The sequence below is a fragment of the Mobula hypostoma genome, chromosome 10, assembly GCF_963921235.1.
Source record: "Mobula hypostoma chromosome 10, sMobHyp1.1, whole genome shotgun sequence".
In the NCBI taxonomy this organism is placed as follows: domain Eukaryota; kingdom Metazoa; phylum Chordata; class Chondrichthyes; order Myliobatiformes; family Myliobatidae; genus Mobula; species Mobula hypostoma.
The window spans coordinates 66,616,028-66,634,025 of record NC_086106.1 but is presented as its reverse complement, the minus strand read 5'-3'; the positions used below and the strand labels follow the sequence as shown (position 1 = coordinate 66,634,025).

The 17,998-nt window shown below is 38.9% G+C and overlaps 1 protein-coding gene across 4 annotated transcripts in view; it reads left to right on the top strand.

The window, feature by feature from the left end:
- Window positions 1-17,998, top strand: part of diaph2 (diaphanous-related formin 2) — a 638,125-nt gene that overhangs the window by 338,693 nt on the left and 281,434 nt on the right. For all 4 annotated transcript variants that reach the window (XM_063060627.1, XM_063060626.1, XM_063060628.1 and 1 more), the window contains 3 exons: window positions 12,722-12,823; window positions 13,715-13,809; window positions 15,713-15,814. In XM_063060627.1, coding sequence (XP_062916697.1) covers window positions 12,722-12,823; window positions 13,715-13,809; window positions 15,713-15,814 — 299 coding nt within the window. The remainder of the gene's footprint in view (window positions 1-12,721; window positions 12,824-13,714; window positions 13,810-15,712; window positions 15,815-17,998) is intronic.

The following is a 17,998-nucleotide window of genomic DNA, read 5'->3' as shown; positions in this document are numbered from 1 at the left end:
GTTAAGTGTTTTATATGCATAGAAAGGTAAAATATATACTAAGACAAGTGTTTGACTAATTGACGCTAAATAATACTGGATGTACCTGTTCCGACTTATGTACAAATTTGATTTAAAGACGGACTCAGGAACGGAACTCGTTCGTAACCCGGGTACTGCCTGTACTTCAAATCATCTCTAGATTACTTATAATACCTAATACAATGTAAATGCTATATAAATAGTTGTTATGCTGTATTGTTTAGGGAATAACGACAAGTAAAAAAAAGTGTGTACATGCTCAAAACAATGAGTGCTGGAGAGAGAACTTCCGGGTTTTCCTGATCTGTGGTTGCTTGAATCCGCGAATGCAGAACCCGCGGATAAGGAGGGCCAACTGTATTGGCAAGTAAAATCAAAGCAAATCCAATAATGATTTTAAAAGAAAACGTGATACTTAATATAAGAATGGGTCCTATTGGTAATCTAAATGATATTTTGTATTTAAGGGATGGCAAAGTTTTGGTTTTTAATTAATGTCTTGAATTTGCCTTGAAGAAAGCAGGAGTTTGTGTATATTGGGTGGTAGAAGTGTAATGTGGAAGGAAGTAATGAGTTCACATGTCTAGAATGCAGATAAATCTCTAAGCTGTTAAGAGAAGTAAGGGAGAATCCAGCAGGGAGTTTGGGCATCTATTTCCAGTCCTTTCTGGTTTACTGCTAAGGTATTGACCCTGTCTCTGGACCATTTTGAAAGCCTTTTGACAGTCTGTGGAGTCTTCAGCTATTTTGAAATGTGTCTCATAATCAAAGATTGGTTTAAATACTTTAAAAATAAACTATCATTTAATAGAAACATTGAAAACACACAAATGATATGATTACTTAAAACAACATTAATTAAGGAAAGGAAACTATTTACATTCACTTGTCTTCTTCATTGTGTGGGTGACACTTTCAAATTATATAGCTGGCATAAGGCTGAAAGGCTGCATTTGAATCATGTCCAACTGGATGGCTCAGCATGACTGAATGTTGCCACTGAATTTAGTGTAGAGTCTGGGGTGGACTTGGAAGTCTGATAGCTACAGCATGAAATATGCATGCTATCAGATTGAAGAACATTCTGTAGTCTGTAGTACTTAAGAGTAGAAGCAGAAGATGCAAGGAATAGCAGAGTGTTGCCCATCTCAAAGAATGATTTCCCCCTTAATTCTGTACTCTTTGTAGTGTAATGTGACGGATGACAGATGACACATATTGTTCATAATAGACTGTTCTATGTAATTGAAACTATTGTTGAGTTGTGTTCACTTTAAGAGATAGTGTCTGACATAATGATGTCAATGTAAGTGACTGCTTTTGGTTATTGGTAATGAAAGTAAAGGGCTGCGGCTTTTGTGAAGTACATAAAGCAACTCTCGTATGTATTATTACAAAATCCTATGTTGGTGACCCCAATGCTCTCAGACAACTCCAGATTTACTTAAAGACATCATGACGAATGCAGTTGCTTTGAAGCTGCCGGAAATTTGGGAGCAGCACACTGTGCATGGTTTGCAGATGCAGAAACGCAGTCTGTGCTGCAAAAGATCAGCGTGGACAGCACCAAATTTTACTACGTTGTAGCTTTGTTAAGTAATTCCACTGCAGCCAGTGATGAGTCTACTAGAAGACCCACCCGCACATGATAAAAAGTCACTCTGAAAACTCACCGACTACAGACTTTTCGACTGCCTGAGTGTGAGCTCGCCAAACCAGCCTGGATGATGCTGGACCTTCAGAACTAATGAACCACATGCTATCTTGCCCGTGCAATCACCATCCTTATTTTATTTTTGAAGAACTCTTCGTGCAACGTATGCCTGATCACATTCATGTAGCCCTTGTTAATACATCTGTGAAGGGCCACAGGGAGCTTGATAAAATGGCTGATAGTCTACACTAAGCCAGAAAGGAGTGCATCGTTCCTCCTCCTTTCCCTGTTTCAATAAGCCCTGTCAGCAGAGTCTCCAACAGACTCACACCCACAGCTTCGAATCAGACAAGGCCAAGTCTATGTTTTCACCATGCACACTTTGGCACGAACGGCAAGAAGTGCTGACTGCCATGCAGCTTTGACAGTGCTAATGCATTGGGATATCGGAGGTCAGTGAACCCCATGGGTTCCTGCTGCCGGGGTAACTCCAGACACCCTTCAGGGCAGTGCTTTCTGTGTGATGTGGGAGCTCAAGTGAGTGCGCTGCCAGCATCACTCATTGATTATAAGGTAGAGGCCCCTGATAGCAGTGGGTTCAGGTTTATTGGACAAAATACATGACGCTCTGTTTCAGTGGACGATGTTATACATGGGACTTTGCCTTGGCTAAAGTCGCTGGACAACTGCTCAGCGCGGGTTTTCTGTGTGCCAGAGAACTGTTAGTAGATTTTAAGAATTGTCGGCTTGTATACATGAAGGACTTTGGGTCGTTACCCTGTACCTCAGTTCCCCACAACGACACTGCCTTAGCGAATGACCTACCGCTTGTGAATTCACATGTGCCTGCTGAGAGAATTCTCAAGCCTCACCAAGCCCACATTTTCAACTACAGTCACAAAGCATGGGGTTGAGCACCATATTTCCACAACTGGCTTGATGGTCCATGCCCATGCACATAGACTGGACTCAGAAAAGCTGGCAACTGCAAAGGCTGAGTTGGCTAACATCGAAATGGTTGGCATTGTGTGCAGGTTGAATAGCCCTTGGGCTTAACCCCTCCACATAGTCCCTAAGCCCGAGGGTTGTTGCCATCCACGCAATGATTGCTGCTGTCTTAATGAGACCACGAAACCTGATTGTTACCCAGTCCCACATATTCAAGACTATTTGGCATGTTTAGCAGAAAGATAATTTTTCCTTAAGTGGACTTAGTCTGGAGCTACCATCAAGTGCCTGTGTGTGCTGAAGATATTCCCCAAACTACTGTTGTAACTCTGTTTGATCTATTTGAATTTCTGTGCCATTTGGGCTGAAAAATGCAGTACAGACTTTCCAACAACTAATACTCCATGTTAAAAGACTTAGATTTTCTTTTTACACTTATCTGCACACTTTTCAAGTGCTTAAGCCAAGATGGGCTGATTACTGAATGCCATTTCAGATTGTCTGCTATTGACTTTCTCAGCCACTACAAATCCGCATAAGGTGCAACACTCCTGCCATCAGAAGTCACTGCTATTATAGACCTTCCACTGCCCTGCACTACCAAAGCACTGCAAGCGTTTTTCAGTATGGTGAATTTCTGTCACCATTTCATCCCACGAGCTGCTGAACTTGTGCTCCCCTTGTATTCTGCCTTTAAGTGTAGTGCTCCTAATTGCATGAGTGATCAGCATACATGACTGGAGCACTTGATGACACCAAACATGCTCATTTGAATGCAACCTTACTGGCACATCCGGTCCCCAACACACCTCTCGTCATCAGTCCTGACTTTTCAGACTATGCTGTGTTTACCGTGCATGAATAGTTGGTTGGAGGCAGTTAATTTTTACACACTGACACACAACACAGACTGCACTCCAGACACCTTCCTAAGGCCGTGAGACACAAACTTTAAAGCAGGGGCTTCTGACCTGTGGTCCATGGACCCCTTGCTTAATGGTATAAAAAAGGTTGGGAAGATGTGCTCTAAAGCACACGGTTTCTGTGAAGCTTCCCCTCCCCCCCAAACTCTGGATGCAAGAGGCTGTAAATGGAGTTAAAGACAGTATTCCTCCAGTTTGCAAGCACTATGAGGCTAGGGCGACCTATGAAGATATAGCAGTTGCCCATACACCAACTCAGCTCCAGACGACTACCGGCCTTCTTTTGGTGCTGCTTTGAGCCCCAGCAGGACATATGGGAGATGATCGTGCTAACGCTCGTCCACCAGGGAGACCCTCAGCAGTCTTTAAGCAGTGGTGAAACTGCTTGTCCAGACTGTTGGACTGCGGGTGATACATCATGGTGTGCCCAGAGGTCTGACATGAATTGGGGACTGTGGTCAGAAGAAATATCAGGTAGAGTGCCAAACAGAGCAACCCAGGTGTTGATGAAGCCAGCCACATCCAAAGCTGTCGTCGATGCTAGAGGAACAACCTCTGGCCACCTGGTGGTACAGACCACCATGGTAAGGAGATGCATGAAACTGCGGGGGAAGGTCAGAAGGGATGGTGAAGACATGGCAGGGATTAGAGCTGGGATCAGAGGGAAGAAGAGAGTTGGTAGCATTAGAGGAGAGAGAGGTTTGGGGTGATCAGGGAAGGTAAAGTGTGAGGAAGATAGAGGCTTCAAGGACCCAAGAGGTGATGGGGAAGCCTGAGAATTCCGGGCTTGGGGAGTAGTGGAAACATTCCTAATGATCCAAAACTCTCAATCTCTCCTTTCCACACTATCTCTTTAGCCATATATTCATCTCACCCTATTCCTATATATAGGACCCAGAAGGTCCCCAGAGAGCCACTGGACATAGTGTACTCCTGCTCCAGGGATATCCAGGCATGGACATATCCTCAGAAGCAGTGCAAGCATTTGACTTGGGCTAAAGGCTCAACGGCCCACAACTTCGACCTGTGAATGGTCTCTTTGGCCATAACCAGGAGCAGACTGATCAGGAGGTCCCCCATCTAATTCATCCCCTCTATATCTGATGCCAAAAGTTCAGAAGAGAGGGGCTGAATGGCAGCTACAACTTGAGCAGCTCCTTAAAATACCAAATAGGGGCTGCAACTTCTCACATTCCATATAGACGTGGAACAGAAGTATCTTGCAAGTGAGGAAAATGCAGACAGCCCAGGAATGTGTGAAGCATCTCAAGCACTGATGGAAGGGGGCGGGGGGTGGGAGTAGAAACTGGCATAATGGCTGTGCGGAGAGATCTCTAGTAGGGATCCCACTCTGCCAAGGCCTCAGTATTAAAATCATTGAAATGGCTAGAACTTTAGGTCATTAGTGTTGCAATCAAAGTTGAAAGTAAATTTATTTTCAAAGTACATTTATTTCACCATATACAACCCTGCAATTCATTTTCTTGCAAGTATACACAGTAAATAGAAAGAAACAATAGAATCAATGAAACCTGCATAGTATTAAAGATGGACAAAATAGCAATATGCAAAAGACAACAAATTGTGCAAATATAAAACAAAAAAATAATAACAATACATAAATAAGTCATAAATATTGAGAACATGAGTTGTAGAGTTCTTGACAGTGAGTCCATAGGTTGTGGAGTCATTTCAATGCTGCTTTCCTACGACAACACTCCTTGTAGATGTATTCAGTGATGGGGCTTTACGTGTGACAAGCAGGGCTCTATCAAGTACTTCTTGTAGGCTGTTATGTTTAAGGGTATTGGTGTTTCCATACCAGGCCGTGTTGCAACAAGCCAGTATACTCTCCACCATACATCTATAGAAGCCTGTCAGAGTTTTAGATGACAAGTTTGCTGAATCTTCACAAACTTGTAAAAAAAAGAGATGCTGCAGTGTCTTCTTTGTAATGGCACTTACAAGCTGGACCCAAGACAGATCTTCTGAAATGATAAAGCTGTGTATGCTGTCATGTTCTTTTGATTAACTGTAAATGAACAAAATCAGTGCAGACACTTGGTACAGATAATCGATCCATTATGCTATCCATTGCTTTTGTTGAACCTGAAAATGTTGCATGTTTGTAGCCAAGGCAATCTTCCAGCATGGCACAATTTTTTTTAAAGAAATCTGTTTCATTGGCATTATAGATATCGTCTGCACAAAATTTTTGAAGCAAGTTCGGGAGATTTTTTTAGATTTCCACGTTTCTGCCATTAACAAGACATTTTCACCCAGAGATGTTGCTGCTCACTGGATGTTTTTCACACAATTCCCTGTAAACTCTGGAGACTGTTGTCAGTGACGATCCTAGGAGATCAGCAGTTTTTGAGATAATAAAACCACCCATTTTTTACTAAGTCATTCCATAGTCACTGAGATCACATTTCTTCCTTATTCTGATATTTAGTCTGAGCAACAACTGAACTCCTTGACCATGTCTGCATATTTTATGCATTGAGTTCCTGTCACATGATTGGCTGATTAGATATTTGTATTAACAAACAGGTGTACAGATGTAGCCTATAAGTGCCCACTACGCATAGAAGCATTGGTTAATTATGTGCTGGCTAAATCAATAAGCACTGGTAACATATCTATGCAGATGGTTCCAAAATCCAGTGAAAGGTCATTTATCTGTTTTTGTTTATGTTCCAAAGTTGCAGACGATTATTAAGAAAAGATTATCAGACAAAGTATCAGTTTTCATATCTGAGATTGTTGCTATCATTTTAGTCTTGGAAGGGGTCGAAGAAGTACACCTTGGTTATGTACTGCTCTGCTCTGATTTGTTACTGGTTTTGACATCTATGAAAACAAGAACTTCAAATTGTAGGCTCGATATTCTTCTAGAGATCAGACATCTGTTGGGACTGCAGGGTCTAGGCTTATGTGTCCATTTCTTATGAATCCCTGCCCTTTTGAGGTTGAAGGAAACAAAGTGGCAGACCTTCTAGCTAAGCAATCACCAAACATTAAGGATTTAAATGTAGTGGTTCCTTTGCATGAAAGGGTGAAGAAGGCCATAATTTGAAAAGTCCATTTGATCACTCTGGCTACAAAGTTAGGATAAGGAAAAGAAAATAAATTTCAAATAAAATTGAGAGAATGGTGGGACCTCAGTTGGATGAGGGGTATAACAGGAAGGAAGAAGTTACATGTTTACATATTGGACATACTAGGTTGAATGATTCCTTGTTCAGAACTAACATGCAGGATGCGGTATTTGTAGAGAGGGCACGTGTCAAAAAATGGTGCAGCATATATTGTGTGAATAGTGAGCCTATGTGGTGCAAAGGAAACATCTATTTGCTAAATTGAGATCTTTGGGACAGACACAGTTTAACATTGAAAGTTTGTTGGGATATCACTGCCATTGTACTGTGTGTGTGTGTGTTTGTGTTTATTTATTTATTTATTTGACTTTCTGAAGACTTCTTGATATTTTAAGTTTTTTTGGGGAGTAGGATTTAAAGTGGCTATACTTCCTGACTCTCGCTCCACACTCCAGCTCAGTAGGTGGCAGTAATGCATCTTGCATTGGTCTGCAAACCATCATTAAACATTATGAGAGGAAGAAGAAGATGCACTGGAGTGATATGACAATAGAGTTTTGGATGAATTAAGTGTCAAAGATGGGATATCAGCCAAAAATAGGTGGAACGTTCAAGTTTAGAAGCTACTAAAACTACGGATGGCACTTACATTAGGTTGTGAGCTGAATCAGAAACATGATCAAGTGACTTTAGAAATGGGAACAGGTGGTCTTGGTGTTGGGGTGGAAACATGATTAGATGCTCATCTCAATTTCTGAACTGAACTGTTGCTGACAGTCTGGTATAGGTTCAGATAAATGTCTGAATAATGGAGTTTATGATGGGGATTGAGGGCAATACATTTGTCTGTCCAATGTATCGGTGAAGTTTTCTGATCAACTATTACCAAATATCCAAGAAGCAGTCCGTTTTCAGGAAATGGATGTTGTGGTAAAGTTGAACTGTGCTTCATCAGTATACATGTGAAAACTGAGCCAAATCTTCATTCGCTGAGAGATGTGGAGTAAGGTAGTGGCAAATGGGAATAAGGATGAATCTTTACTAATCTTAGAAGTGTCATATTAATGTAAATTGATATTGTATGGCATTATGCCAAAAGCATTGTTGAAATTTTGAAAATGTTAGTTTCCCCTCTTTCTGAATTTGATGAGTGTTGCCCACAAAGCATGATGTCTTCCCTTGATTCAATATTTATCCAATAACTTTTTAAAATTTTGTTTATAAGAATATTATCAAGGACATTATTCTCTGTTTCAAAATGCTAAGTTTGATAAATTGGTATTGCACTCAAACTTACACCCTATCCTCGTTATATGCGAGGGATACATTCCTCGAAGTTGACGCATAATGTGAAATCGCATAATGTGAATAATTATTTAAATGGAGAAAATAGGGATGTGTTCCAGATGGCTTCCTAAATATGCTTTATCTGTAATTTATTCAGATTTTCATACCAATACGACACAAAAGCAGTACTATAAGACAACATTTGTATTATATTTAATCAATTTAAGGTAATATTCATTGTAATAATTCATAGAAAGTTAACATCCTCTGGTGTACAGTACTCACCAACAGTGGCAGGTGCGTTCGCTCCGGGAGATGAGTGGTTGTTGTGGTGTCGGGCAGCTTTACATGGATAAGGTGGATGGTTGTGGTCGTCAGGATCATATCAAGCGTAGCAAGGGGTGAAGAAAAACTCACAGAACTCTTAGAACCGCCTGCAGCAGAAGATTACAGTGATTTGAATACAGTGGTGAGGGTTGTTTGCTTGGCAGCATTTTGTTTTTCTGCATAAATTTGCTTGTAGGGAAGAAGGGTTGACGGCAGGGAATGACTGAAATGCTGACTCCGTTCTAAACTTGGGTCCATGTCCATCGCATTTATGCCAAGTGTTCCGACTTCCACCATTCCTTCACCATTGGTAAACTCCTGGGATTTTCAAAATCGTCTGTTGCTTGCAGCATCTGAGAGATAGTTCGCCGTAAAAAAATACGTACGCCTTGAATGTGGATCACACCGGTCAAGTGGTTGAATCAGCGATTTTGTGTTAGGCGGCAGGAAATGCACTGTTATGTTAGGATGAATGCTGTCCAAATGTTTGGGACGGGCTGGTGCATTGTCAAGCAACAAAAGAACTTTAAAAGCAAGATTCTGTTCCCGGCAGTAGCGTCCCAGAGCTGTGTTACCTTCAGCTGATGCCTCGCTGTTTATAATTTCCAACTTTTTTTCAAGTGTTAAAGCGGTTCTCTGCCGCTCAGCTGATGGCCCAGGACATGACATTGGATGCTTAGGAGGTATAGTTGAATATTTCAAGCACAAAATCACTGCACCATAGGTAAAACCAACAGAAGTTTAAGATCGCGCATCCACACCTTGCCAAAACAAATGCGAGAGTGGCGGGAATGAAATTGTGAGGCGTGCGCACCTGACTTGTATTGGCGGGAAAGCGGTGCTTCTCATCCCAACAGTGAGACTGTGAAGCGTGCGCACGTGACTTGTATTGGCGGGAAGGCAGTGCTGCTTGCATAACTGTGAATTTTGGTCGCATGTAACGAGATATTGATGAAAATAGATTCCTCACATAACTGTGAATCCGCATAGGCTGAAGACACATCTAACGAGAATAGGGTGTATATCATTATTAGAATGATTCTTTTCAGCTAGTCTTAAGTGATTAAGTAATAGAAATATTTCTGAGGCATGTGCTGACACACATCAGTCAAAAAAGACACCACTGTTTATTGATTAGACATATATGTTCAGTTGTATGCATTCCTTACCTTTAAATCTTTTTACAGTTTACTGTTCAAATATAAGGACTAATGTTTGTGATTGTCTGTGTTTAATAATTATTTTCATTTGCAAAAATACGGCAAGCTATTATTTACTTGCAAACTACTGCCAGTTTTAATTTACACCACAACAAAATTCTAAGGTTAAAATCACTGAAATGTTCATCACATTTAAAACTGTATTTATGGAATATTACATGGGCCAGATGCTGTCTTCAAGAGCTTTCAGTAAACTCAGTTTTTCCTCAAGAAGATAATCTTTGTTAGTTTCTTAGAAAAATTCCAAAATGCTATGGTAATGTCTTCCATTTTCTTGTATATCAGCATTGTCAGCATGTGTTACATAGATTGTCCTCCCAATGTACTCATAAATAAATTGCATACATGGTTATACTTGAAGATACTTCTTCTGTACTGTTAGTACATGAACCCTAATTTCCCATGTGAAGAAATGCATAAATTTAACTACTTTGAGTAAAAATGTAATGATTGGGTTCCAGCAATGCTCTCTTTCCGAAATGGATTAAAGTAAGACTTAGAAATAGGAGCAGCTGACCATGTGGTTCCTTGATCCATCTCCACCATTCAATAAGGTAAACTGATTGTCAGCTCCACATTCCTGCCTGCTCCAGAAAATGCTGGACTTCATTTACAGACCTAACTACTGAGTTAGTCATCCTTAACTATATTAAAGTCATTCCGACTTTGCAGCTTTCTGGGGTAGAGAATTTCAAAGACTTACTTCCCTCTGATAGAATAAATTTTCTTTTCATTTCTTATTTTGAAACCATGTTCCCCGTTTCTCTGTCAAAGGGGAGATAACCTCTTGCTGAGCCGACTTTGAGTTTTAAAGATCACTTTTTATTTTTGAAATTTCATTGGCATTCTGTGCACACAAAGTTTTTTCCCATCTTAGTAGTACAGTTTGGGAGAGATTGTTGGAGAAATGTGGTGCACAAGTTTGTGGGATGAATGTTTAGGATGGTGGACCCCAAGTACTAACCTTGAATGGTGACCCTGAGTACTAACCTTGAATGGTGTTAAACTTGTGTCTGAGTGGCACTTATCTAGTAAAATGGTGAATATAGCACCGCACATTTGACTGATGCCTTGTAGATGGTGGAAAGATTTTGTGTTGTCAGGAGGTGAAACAATTCCCATAGGCTACCCAGTCTGTGAAATGCTCTTGTCGTGATATTTAATTAGGAGTAGAACTGATCTGAATAGAAGGCATTGAAATGAATAATGACTTTTACCTTTTAATGATGTTATGATTATAAGAAGGGGATTTTGGAGTCATACACTGTTGTAATTAAATGATTATTTTACTGGATCTAAATGGTGGATCTCTAATGTTTGTCAACATTTTATTTTGTGATTATTACCTCAAAGATTAACTGAGCTTTGAAATAAGTCACAAGAAAATTAAAATTTAAATTATGGAATCTTCATTGAGGTGGTTTGTACCTATGAACTGGACCTGTGAAAAGTTTTAACTGACCTGAAGGGTACCTTACAAATAGTACTGAATTACTATATTGATGGACATGTCATTGTTTTGGAATTAAAGCCTTCTTTTCACCTGCTTCCCTTTCCATTTTTCTTTATGATGGGTTTAAAAGTTTTGGAGACACAAAACTGTGGATTGTATGGGCAATTATATCTTGAATGCATGTACAATGTACAACTTGTTTATAAAGATAAGCTGACTAATTGAGCATTTACAAAAGCTTATCTTTTCAAATTACATCTGAACCTAGTTGGTTCACTTAATTTACTCTGTGGACATTTGTAATAGATATAAATGAAAGAAGAGAGAGCAGTTGGTTCACCTGACAGAAGCAGAGACTGTTAATTTGAACTTTTTATTTATTTTGCAGTTAAACTATATCACATTCATAAGTCATGAAAAAATGAAAATTATTGATTCATTTGGCATAACATTTTCACCATGCTTGCACATTTATGCCTTTTCATAATGCTTTTCTATGATATCTTTGATCAGTACCATTACACTTTCTCCATTGTTCTGTCCAAAAAATCATGAAGTATCACTGTGGTCATTTGCCTTCTATTGCTTCTTCATATGTAATTGTGCTGCCAGTTTCCTGTATAATTCATGGGTAAAAGTGAATATTTCCATCTCTGTTACAGGTGTTTGCATTTATATGGCATCTATAACATAGTAATATTTTCTGTGAGATTTTACTGCAGGAACAGTTTTCTGGCAAAATAATCTATAGGAAACGGAAGGGGATAAGTGGGGAGAAACTCAGCAGGTCGTGTACCATCTGTGGAAAAAGAAACCACAGTAAACGTTAGAGCTCCAAGATCTTCCATCAGAAGCAAGGGGGTGATAAAGAATGCTAAAGATCATTGCACTTAAAGACTGCAAATAGTGGTTCTGATCAGGTGCATACAGCAGTCCTCAAGGGCTGCAGGTTTGCTGGGGGAAAGCGAGGCTTGAATTGAATTTGAAATCTAAGATGAGAATTTTTAAATGTGTAAGGGGTATGGTCCTTGCCATTGCGGTTTGGTAAGAACAGCTTTGATGGATGAATATGACTTGGCACCATTTTGAATATAAGGAGAAGTGTCTCAGATGAGTTGAAGTTTGCACAGAATACAAGGTAGGAAGTGAGGCAGGGCTATTAATAGAGTGGACAAAGGTTTCAATAGCAGTTGGGCTGAAGCCTTTGAAGTTGTTGTTTAATGTTCAGTCTCTATATGCCACAGTTTAAAATGAATATTTCCTTCACAATAACAAACAAAGTAAATTAATCTTAACAGCTTCTTAAAAGTTCATTCAATTTCAGAAAGCCATTTAAGTGCTCTAATATCAGAGATGCCTGCTTTTTGACGAACTAAGACCACTTTGCTATTACAAGTGGTTTGAGAAAATCTTGAAGACTGCTTTAAGGACAATGAGGAGATTCTGGCTCATTTGCACCCCTTAATTATATAAAGCAGATTTTGTTTTATCACATGGCAGATCATGGAACCTTGGAATATTACAACGGTATTTCAAAAATGGTGTACTTAAACAAGGGAAGACTGTTGAAATAGAAATGTCCTTATGTCCCATTCTTGCTATAAATATTGAAGTGCTTGGTGTCACTGATGCTGTTATCATGATTCCCAAATACTTCAAAGCCAATTTTGTTAAGTCAGCTGAATTTGTATATCTTAAAGGACATCTTAAAACTATTAAATATTTGAGCAGAGTCTTTGCAATTTGTTATCGTGTAAGTTGCTAATAATGTTAATTTTTAATTGCAGTGAAGAAGGATGTAGATCAAGCCGAGGAGAAAAAAGTAGTGCCTGCCAAAAAAAAAGTGAAAGAATTAAAGATTTTAGATGCCAAAACAGCTCAAAATTTATGTAAGTCCTTTATATGTAATTTAGGGGATTACTGCATTGCATGCTATCTATTTTACAAATGAACACACAAATCAGGAGCAGGAATGGGCTTCAAACTTAATTTTTTTTATGAGATCATAGCTGAGTTGATTGTAGCATTAACTTTATTCCCTTGTGCCCCCTTATCATTTATGCCTTGAAAATATTCAGACTCAACTTTTACTACCACTTGAGGAAGCCTTGGCAAAGATGCACTTCTTAGATCCCAGACCACCAATTTCAAGAACAATTTTATCCTTCAACTATCAGACTCCTGAACCAGTGTGTTAACTTCAGTCACCTTTGAACTGATTCCATAACCTACAGACTCATGTTCTCCGTGCTAATTTTAAGACCATAAGATATAGGAGCAGAATTAGGCCATTCGGCCCATTGAATCTGCTCTGCCATTTCATCATGGCTGATTTATTATCCCTCTTAACCTCATTCACTTGCCTTCTCCCCTTAACCTTTGACGCCTTGACTGATCAAGAACCTATCAACCTCCACTTCAGTTATACCCAGTGACTTGGCATCCACAGCCGTCAATGACAATGAATTCCACAGCTTCTCCACCCCCTGGCTAAAAAAATTCCACCTCATCTCTGTCAGAAAGGGACATCCCTCTATACTCAAGACTCGCAGCCATTCATGTACTAGCGGGAATGGTGTGATTGATAAAGATAATTTTGCATGTTGTTGAGTTTTTAAAATTCGAAAAATAATTCCAGCGTAATAATCAGTCACTAGAAGCTAATACTTTTCATAGTTGCATTTTTTAAAATTGTATGCTGATCTACTCTTTAAATGTGTCATCATTTTAAATCCCAAAAAGCAATTTGTTGTTGAATAACATTATACTTCTTTGTTTAGCGATCTTCCTGGGTTCATATCGTATACCTTATGAAGAAATCAAATGTATCATTTTAGAAGTGGATGAAGGAAAGCTCAGCGAGTCCATGATTCAGGTAGAGACCGGACAATGTGTGTACTTCATGGTGTATCAATATGGTTAAGGTAATATTACAGTTGGTACTGCTCACTTTTCCCCTGTGGAGGGCACTGCGTCAGAACTCATTTCTAATAACTGTAAATTCCAGTTCACCATTTCTACGTGAAACAGTCCCAGACCTCTGTGCCTCAACAATTTAAAAATCGATTTTTGGAATTGTTGATTATTTATCACTAAATGGCATTGCTTCAGTTGTGCTCATTTAAAACAGACTATTCACAATCACTTATATTTTACTATATGCAGAACACTGGTATTGCTTTTATTATACAGAGAGAGTCAGGTTAAGAATTTTCTTTTAAATCTGAAACATTTTGTGATAATTAGTATCATGAATGACAAAAATCCTGAACAAATTGATCCAAAAATACATAGTAATCTTGATTTATTCATTCATTTAAAACATTGTTTTCATTTTCCTCTTCATTATGTCCTTAATGATAGAAATACAGTTTTAAAACTATCACTGTCTTTTATTCCCTTAATCTTTCTAGATAATTAAGGTAGTCTCTGCAATTGGAAAGATAGTAACTGAGCAACATAGTTTCTTAATATCATCATGGATTTTATCACTAGAATTGATATTTACTTAATTATTACATTTTCAGATTTTCTTTTTCTGAAGAATTTGTTTACAAAAATTTGAAAACAAGAAGTATATATTGTTATCCCCAATTTTTAGAGCAAACAGATCTGTATCTTTTAAGGATTGGTAATGAAAAGTACTTTCTAGTATTTTTGGGTAGATACAGGATTGAAGGGGTGCTCTAATTGCTCGTGTAAAGTTGAAATCTCACTGGAATGCAGTGAGTTTTTAAAATTATTCATAAAATGTCTGTAAAGAAAGTAGGAAGAATAAAGAACTGCAGGTTTTTACATTAATCCAGATGAAAAATGCATGGAATGTGGCACTGTGATACAGCAGTGATGCTGCCCTGAAGTCCAATTACCTGGTTTAATAATGTGGTCGAACCAACATCTTGTGCAGTTGTCAGATGATATCTCAACTTGTGTCCTGACTAATGAAGGCAAATGTGCCAAATGCTTTCTTCAGTGCTCTGTCTATCTGTGTAAGGGAACTGTGTACCAACCCTTCGGTCTCTGTTCTATACCACTCTCCAAAGCCCTGCCATTTACTGTGCATGTCCCATACATCATTTAACTTACCAAATGCAATATTTAACACTGGTCTGAGTTAAATACCATCTACTGTTCCCTGGCCCACCTTTCCAGTTGATTCAGATCCTGTTGCGGCATTAAGACATCCTTCTTCACTGTCCTCCATACCACCAATTTTGGTGTCACCCATGAGCTCACCAACCACATTAACTACTATTTTGTCCGGTTCGATGACAACTTTCTTGCAACCTGCCATTATCAGCGTTAGCACAGAAAGTGTGTTGAATCAACCATTATCATCCCTTTGTAATTAGTTTTTTTTAATTAGCCCTCTGTAACTAATGCAAGTAGGACGTAACACCACTTAGGGAGAAAAGTGAGAAAGGATGTTGGAAGAACGGAGTGACAGAATTTCCCTTAATGTCAGAGTAGAGAAATTGTATTTTGGTTTACTTAGGATCTAACATGGTTAAGCACACAGACTTGCATATAACTTTTAAGTATGGTAGTACTTCCTCTGGAATAAGATATATAGAACATTCTCACCCCAGAAGATTTCTGAAACATTCTCACATATTTGGTGTCAACTATGTTTATAGAAGGTTAAAGAAAACCATACCATATGGGAAAGTGGCACTGATTAACTGTGGAGTTTAGACCTGACATTTTCATACTGCTAAGATCAAATAAAAAGCTATGTTGAACCAAATGCATTTTCTGTTTTGTTATTTCACTTACAGAACTTGGTGAGGTTTTTACCAGAGCAGAATGAACTCAATACATTATCCCAGTTTAAAGATGAATATGATGACCTTTGTGAATCAGAGCAGTTTGGAGTAGTGGTAAGTGGTTTCAAAAAGGACACCCGTGAAACATACCAATAGTGTAGAGCAAGGAACTGTGAATGCATTTTGATATTGTATTGATTTTTTTTTCCCTGACAGTGTTAACATACAGTGGCATGCAAAAGTTTGGGCACCCTGGTCAAAATTTATGTTACTGTGAATAGTTAAGCAAGTAAAAGATGACTTGATTTCCAAAAGGCATAAAGTTAAAGATGACACATTTCTTTAATATTTTCAGCAAGATTACTTTTATTTCCATCTTTTACAGTTTCAAAATAACAAAAAAGGAAAAGGGCCCAAAGCAAAAGTTGAGGCACCCTGCATGGTCAGTACTTAGTAACACCCCCTTTGGCAAGTATCACAGCTTTCTGTAGCCAGCTAAGAGTCTTTCAATTCTTGTTTGGGGGATTTTCGCTCATTCTTCCTTGCAAAAGTCTTCTAGTTCTGTGTGATTCTTGAGTTATCTTGCATGCACTGGTCCTTTGAGGTCTATCCACAGATTTTTGATGATGTTTAGTTCAGGGGACTATGAGGGCCATGGCAAAACCTTCAGCTTGTGCCTCTTAAGGAAGTCCTTTATGGATTTTGAGGTGTGTTTAAGATCATTATCCTGTTGTAGAAGCCATCCTCCTTTCACCTTTAGCTTTTTTACAGATGGTGCGATCTTTGCTTCCTGAATTTGCTGGTATTTAATTGAATTCATTCTTCCCTCTACCAGTGAAATGTTCCCTGTGCCGCTGGCTGCAACACAAGCCCAAAACATGATCGATCCACCCCTGTGCTTAACAGTTGGAGAGGTGTTCTTTTCATGAAATTCTGCATCCTTTTTTCTCCAAACATACCTTTGCTCATTGCGGCCAAAATGTTCTATTTTAACTTCATCAGTCCACAGGACTTGTTTCCAAAATGCAACAGGCTTGTTTAGATGTTCCTTTGCAAACTTCTGATGCTGAATTTTGTGGTGAGGACGCAGGAAAGGTTTTCTCCTGATGGCTCTTTCATGAAGGTCATATTTGTGCAGGTGTTGCTGCACAGTAGAACAGTGCACCACCACTCCAGAGTCTGCAGGATCTTCCTGAAGGTCTTTTGCAGTCAAATGGGGGTTTTGATTTGCCTTTCTTGCAATCCTATGAGCAGTTCTCTCGGAAAGTTTTCTTGGTCTTCCAGACCTCAATTTGACCTCCACTGTTCCTGTTAACTGTTAACTTCTTAATTACATTACGAACTGAGGAAACGGCTATCTGAAAATGCTTTGTTATCTTCTTATAGCATTCCCCTGCTTTGTGGACATCATATGTTTTAATTTTCAGAGTGCTAGGCAGCTGCTTAGAGGAGGCCATGGCTGCTGATTGTTGGGACAAGGTTTGAGAAGTCAGGGTATTTATTAAGCTTTGAAATTTGCATCATTTGGCCTTTTCTAATGACTGTGATCAACCCATAGCCCTAACAAGCTAATTAAGGTCTGAGACCTTGGTAAAAGTTATCTGAGAGCTTCCAGCGGAAGTGGTTGAGGCAGGTTCGATGTTGTCATTTAAAGTTAAATTGGATAGATATATGGACAGGAAAGGAATGGAGGGTTATAGGCTGAGTGCAGGTGGGTGGGACTCAGTGAGAGTAAGAGTTCGGCACGGACTAGGAGGGCTGAGATGGCCTGTTTCCGTGCTGTAATTGTTATATGGTTATATGGAGAGCTCAAATCTCTTTGGGTGCCCAAATTTTTGCATGGTGCTCCTTTCCTTTTTTTCACTCTGAAATTGTACAAAACAAAAATAATACACTAATTTTGCTTAAAATGTTGAAAAGAATGTTTCATCTTTAACTTTATGACTTTTGGAGATCAGTTCATCTTCTACTCACTTAACTATTCACTGTAACAGAAATTTTGACTAGGGTGCCCAAACTTTTGCATACCACTGTACCTTGCAGCACAGCACATTGTGGTTTTACTCTTGCAGATCAAAAGGTTATTTTTTTAAATGACCAGTTAAACTTTAAAATGGCTTATAGATCTATTGCAGTGTGTAATATATGTTAAATAGATTTTATTGGCATACTTTACTCTGAATGAAAAAATAAAATCTAATATATTTCTCCGTTATATTTTGAAAGCAGCATTGCAAAATCATGACAGTTATACTTGTTTGATCCATCTAAGTCTTTATTTCCTTATCCTTCAAAATC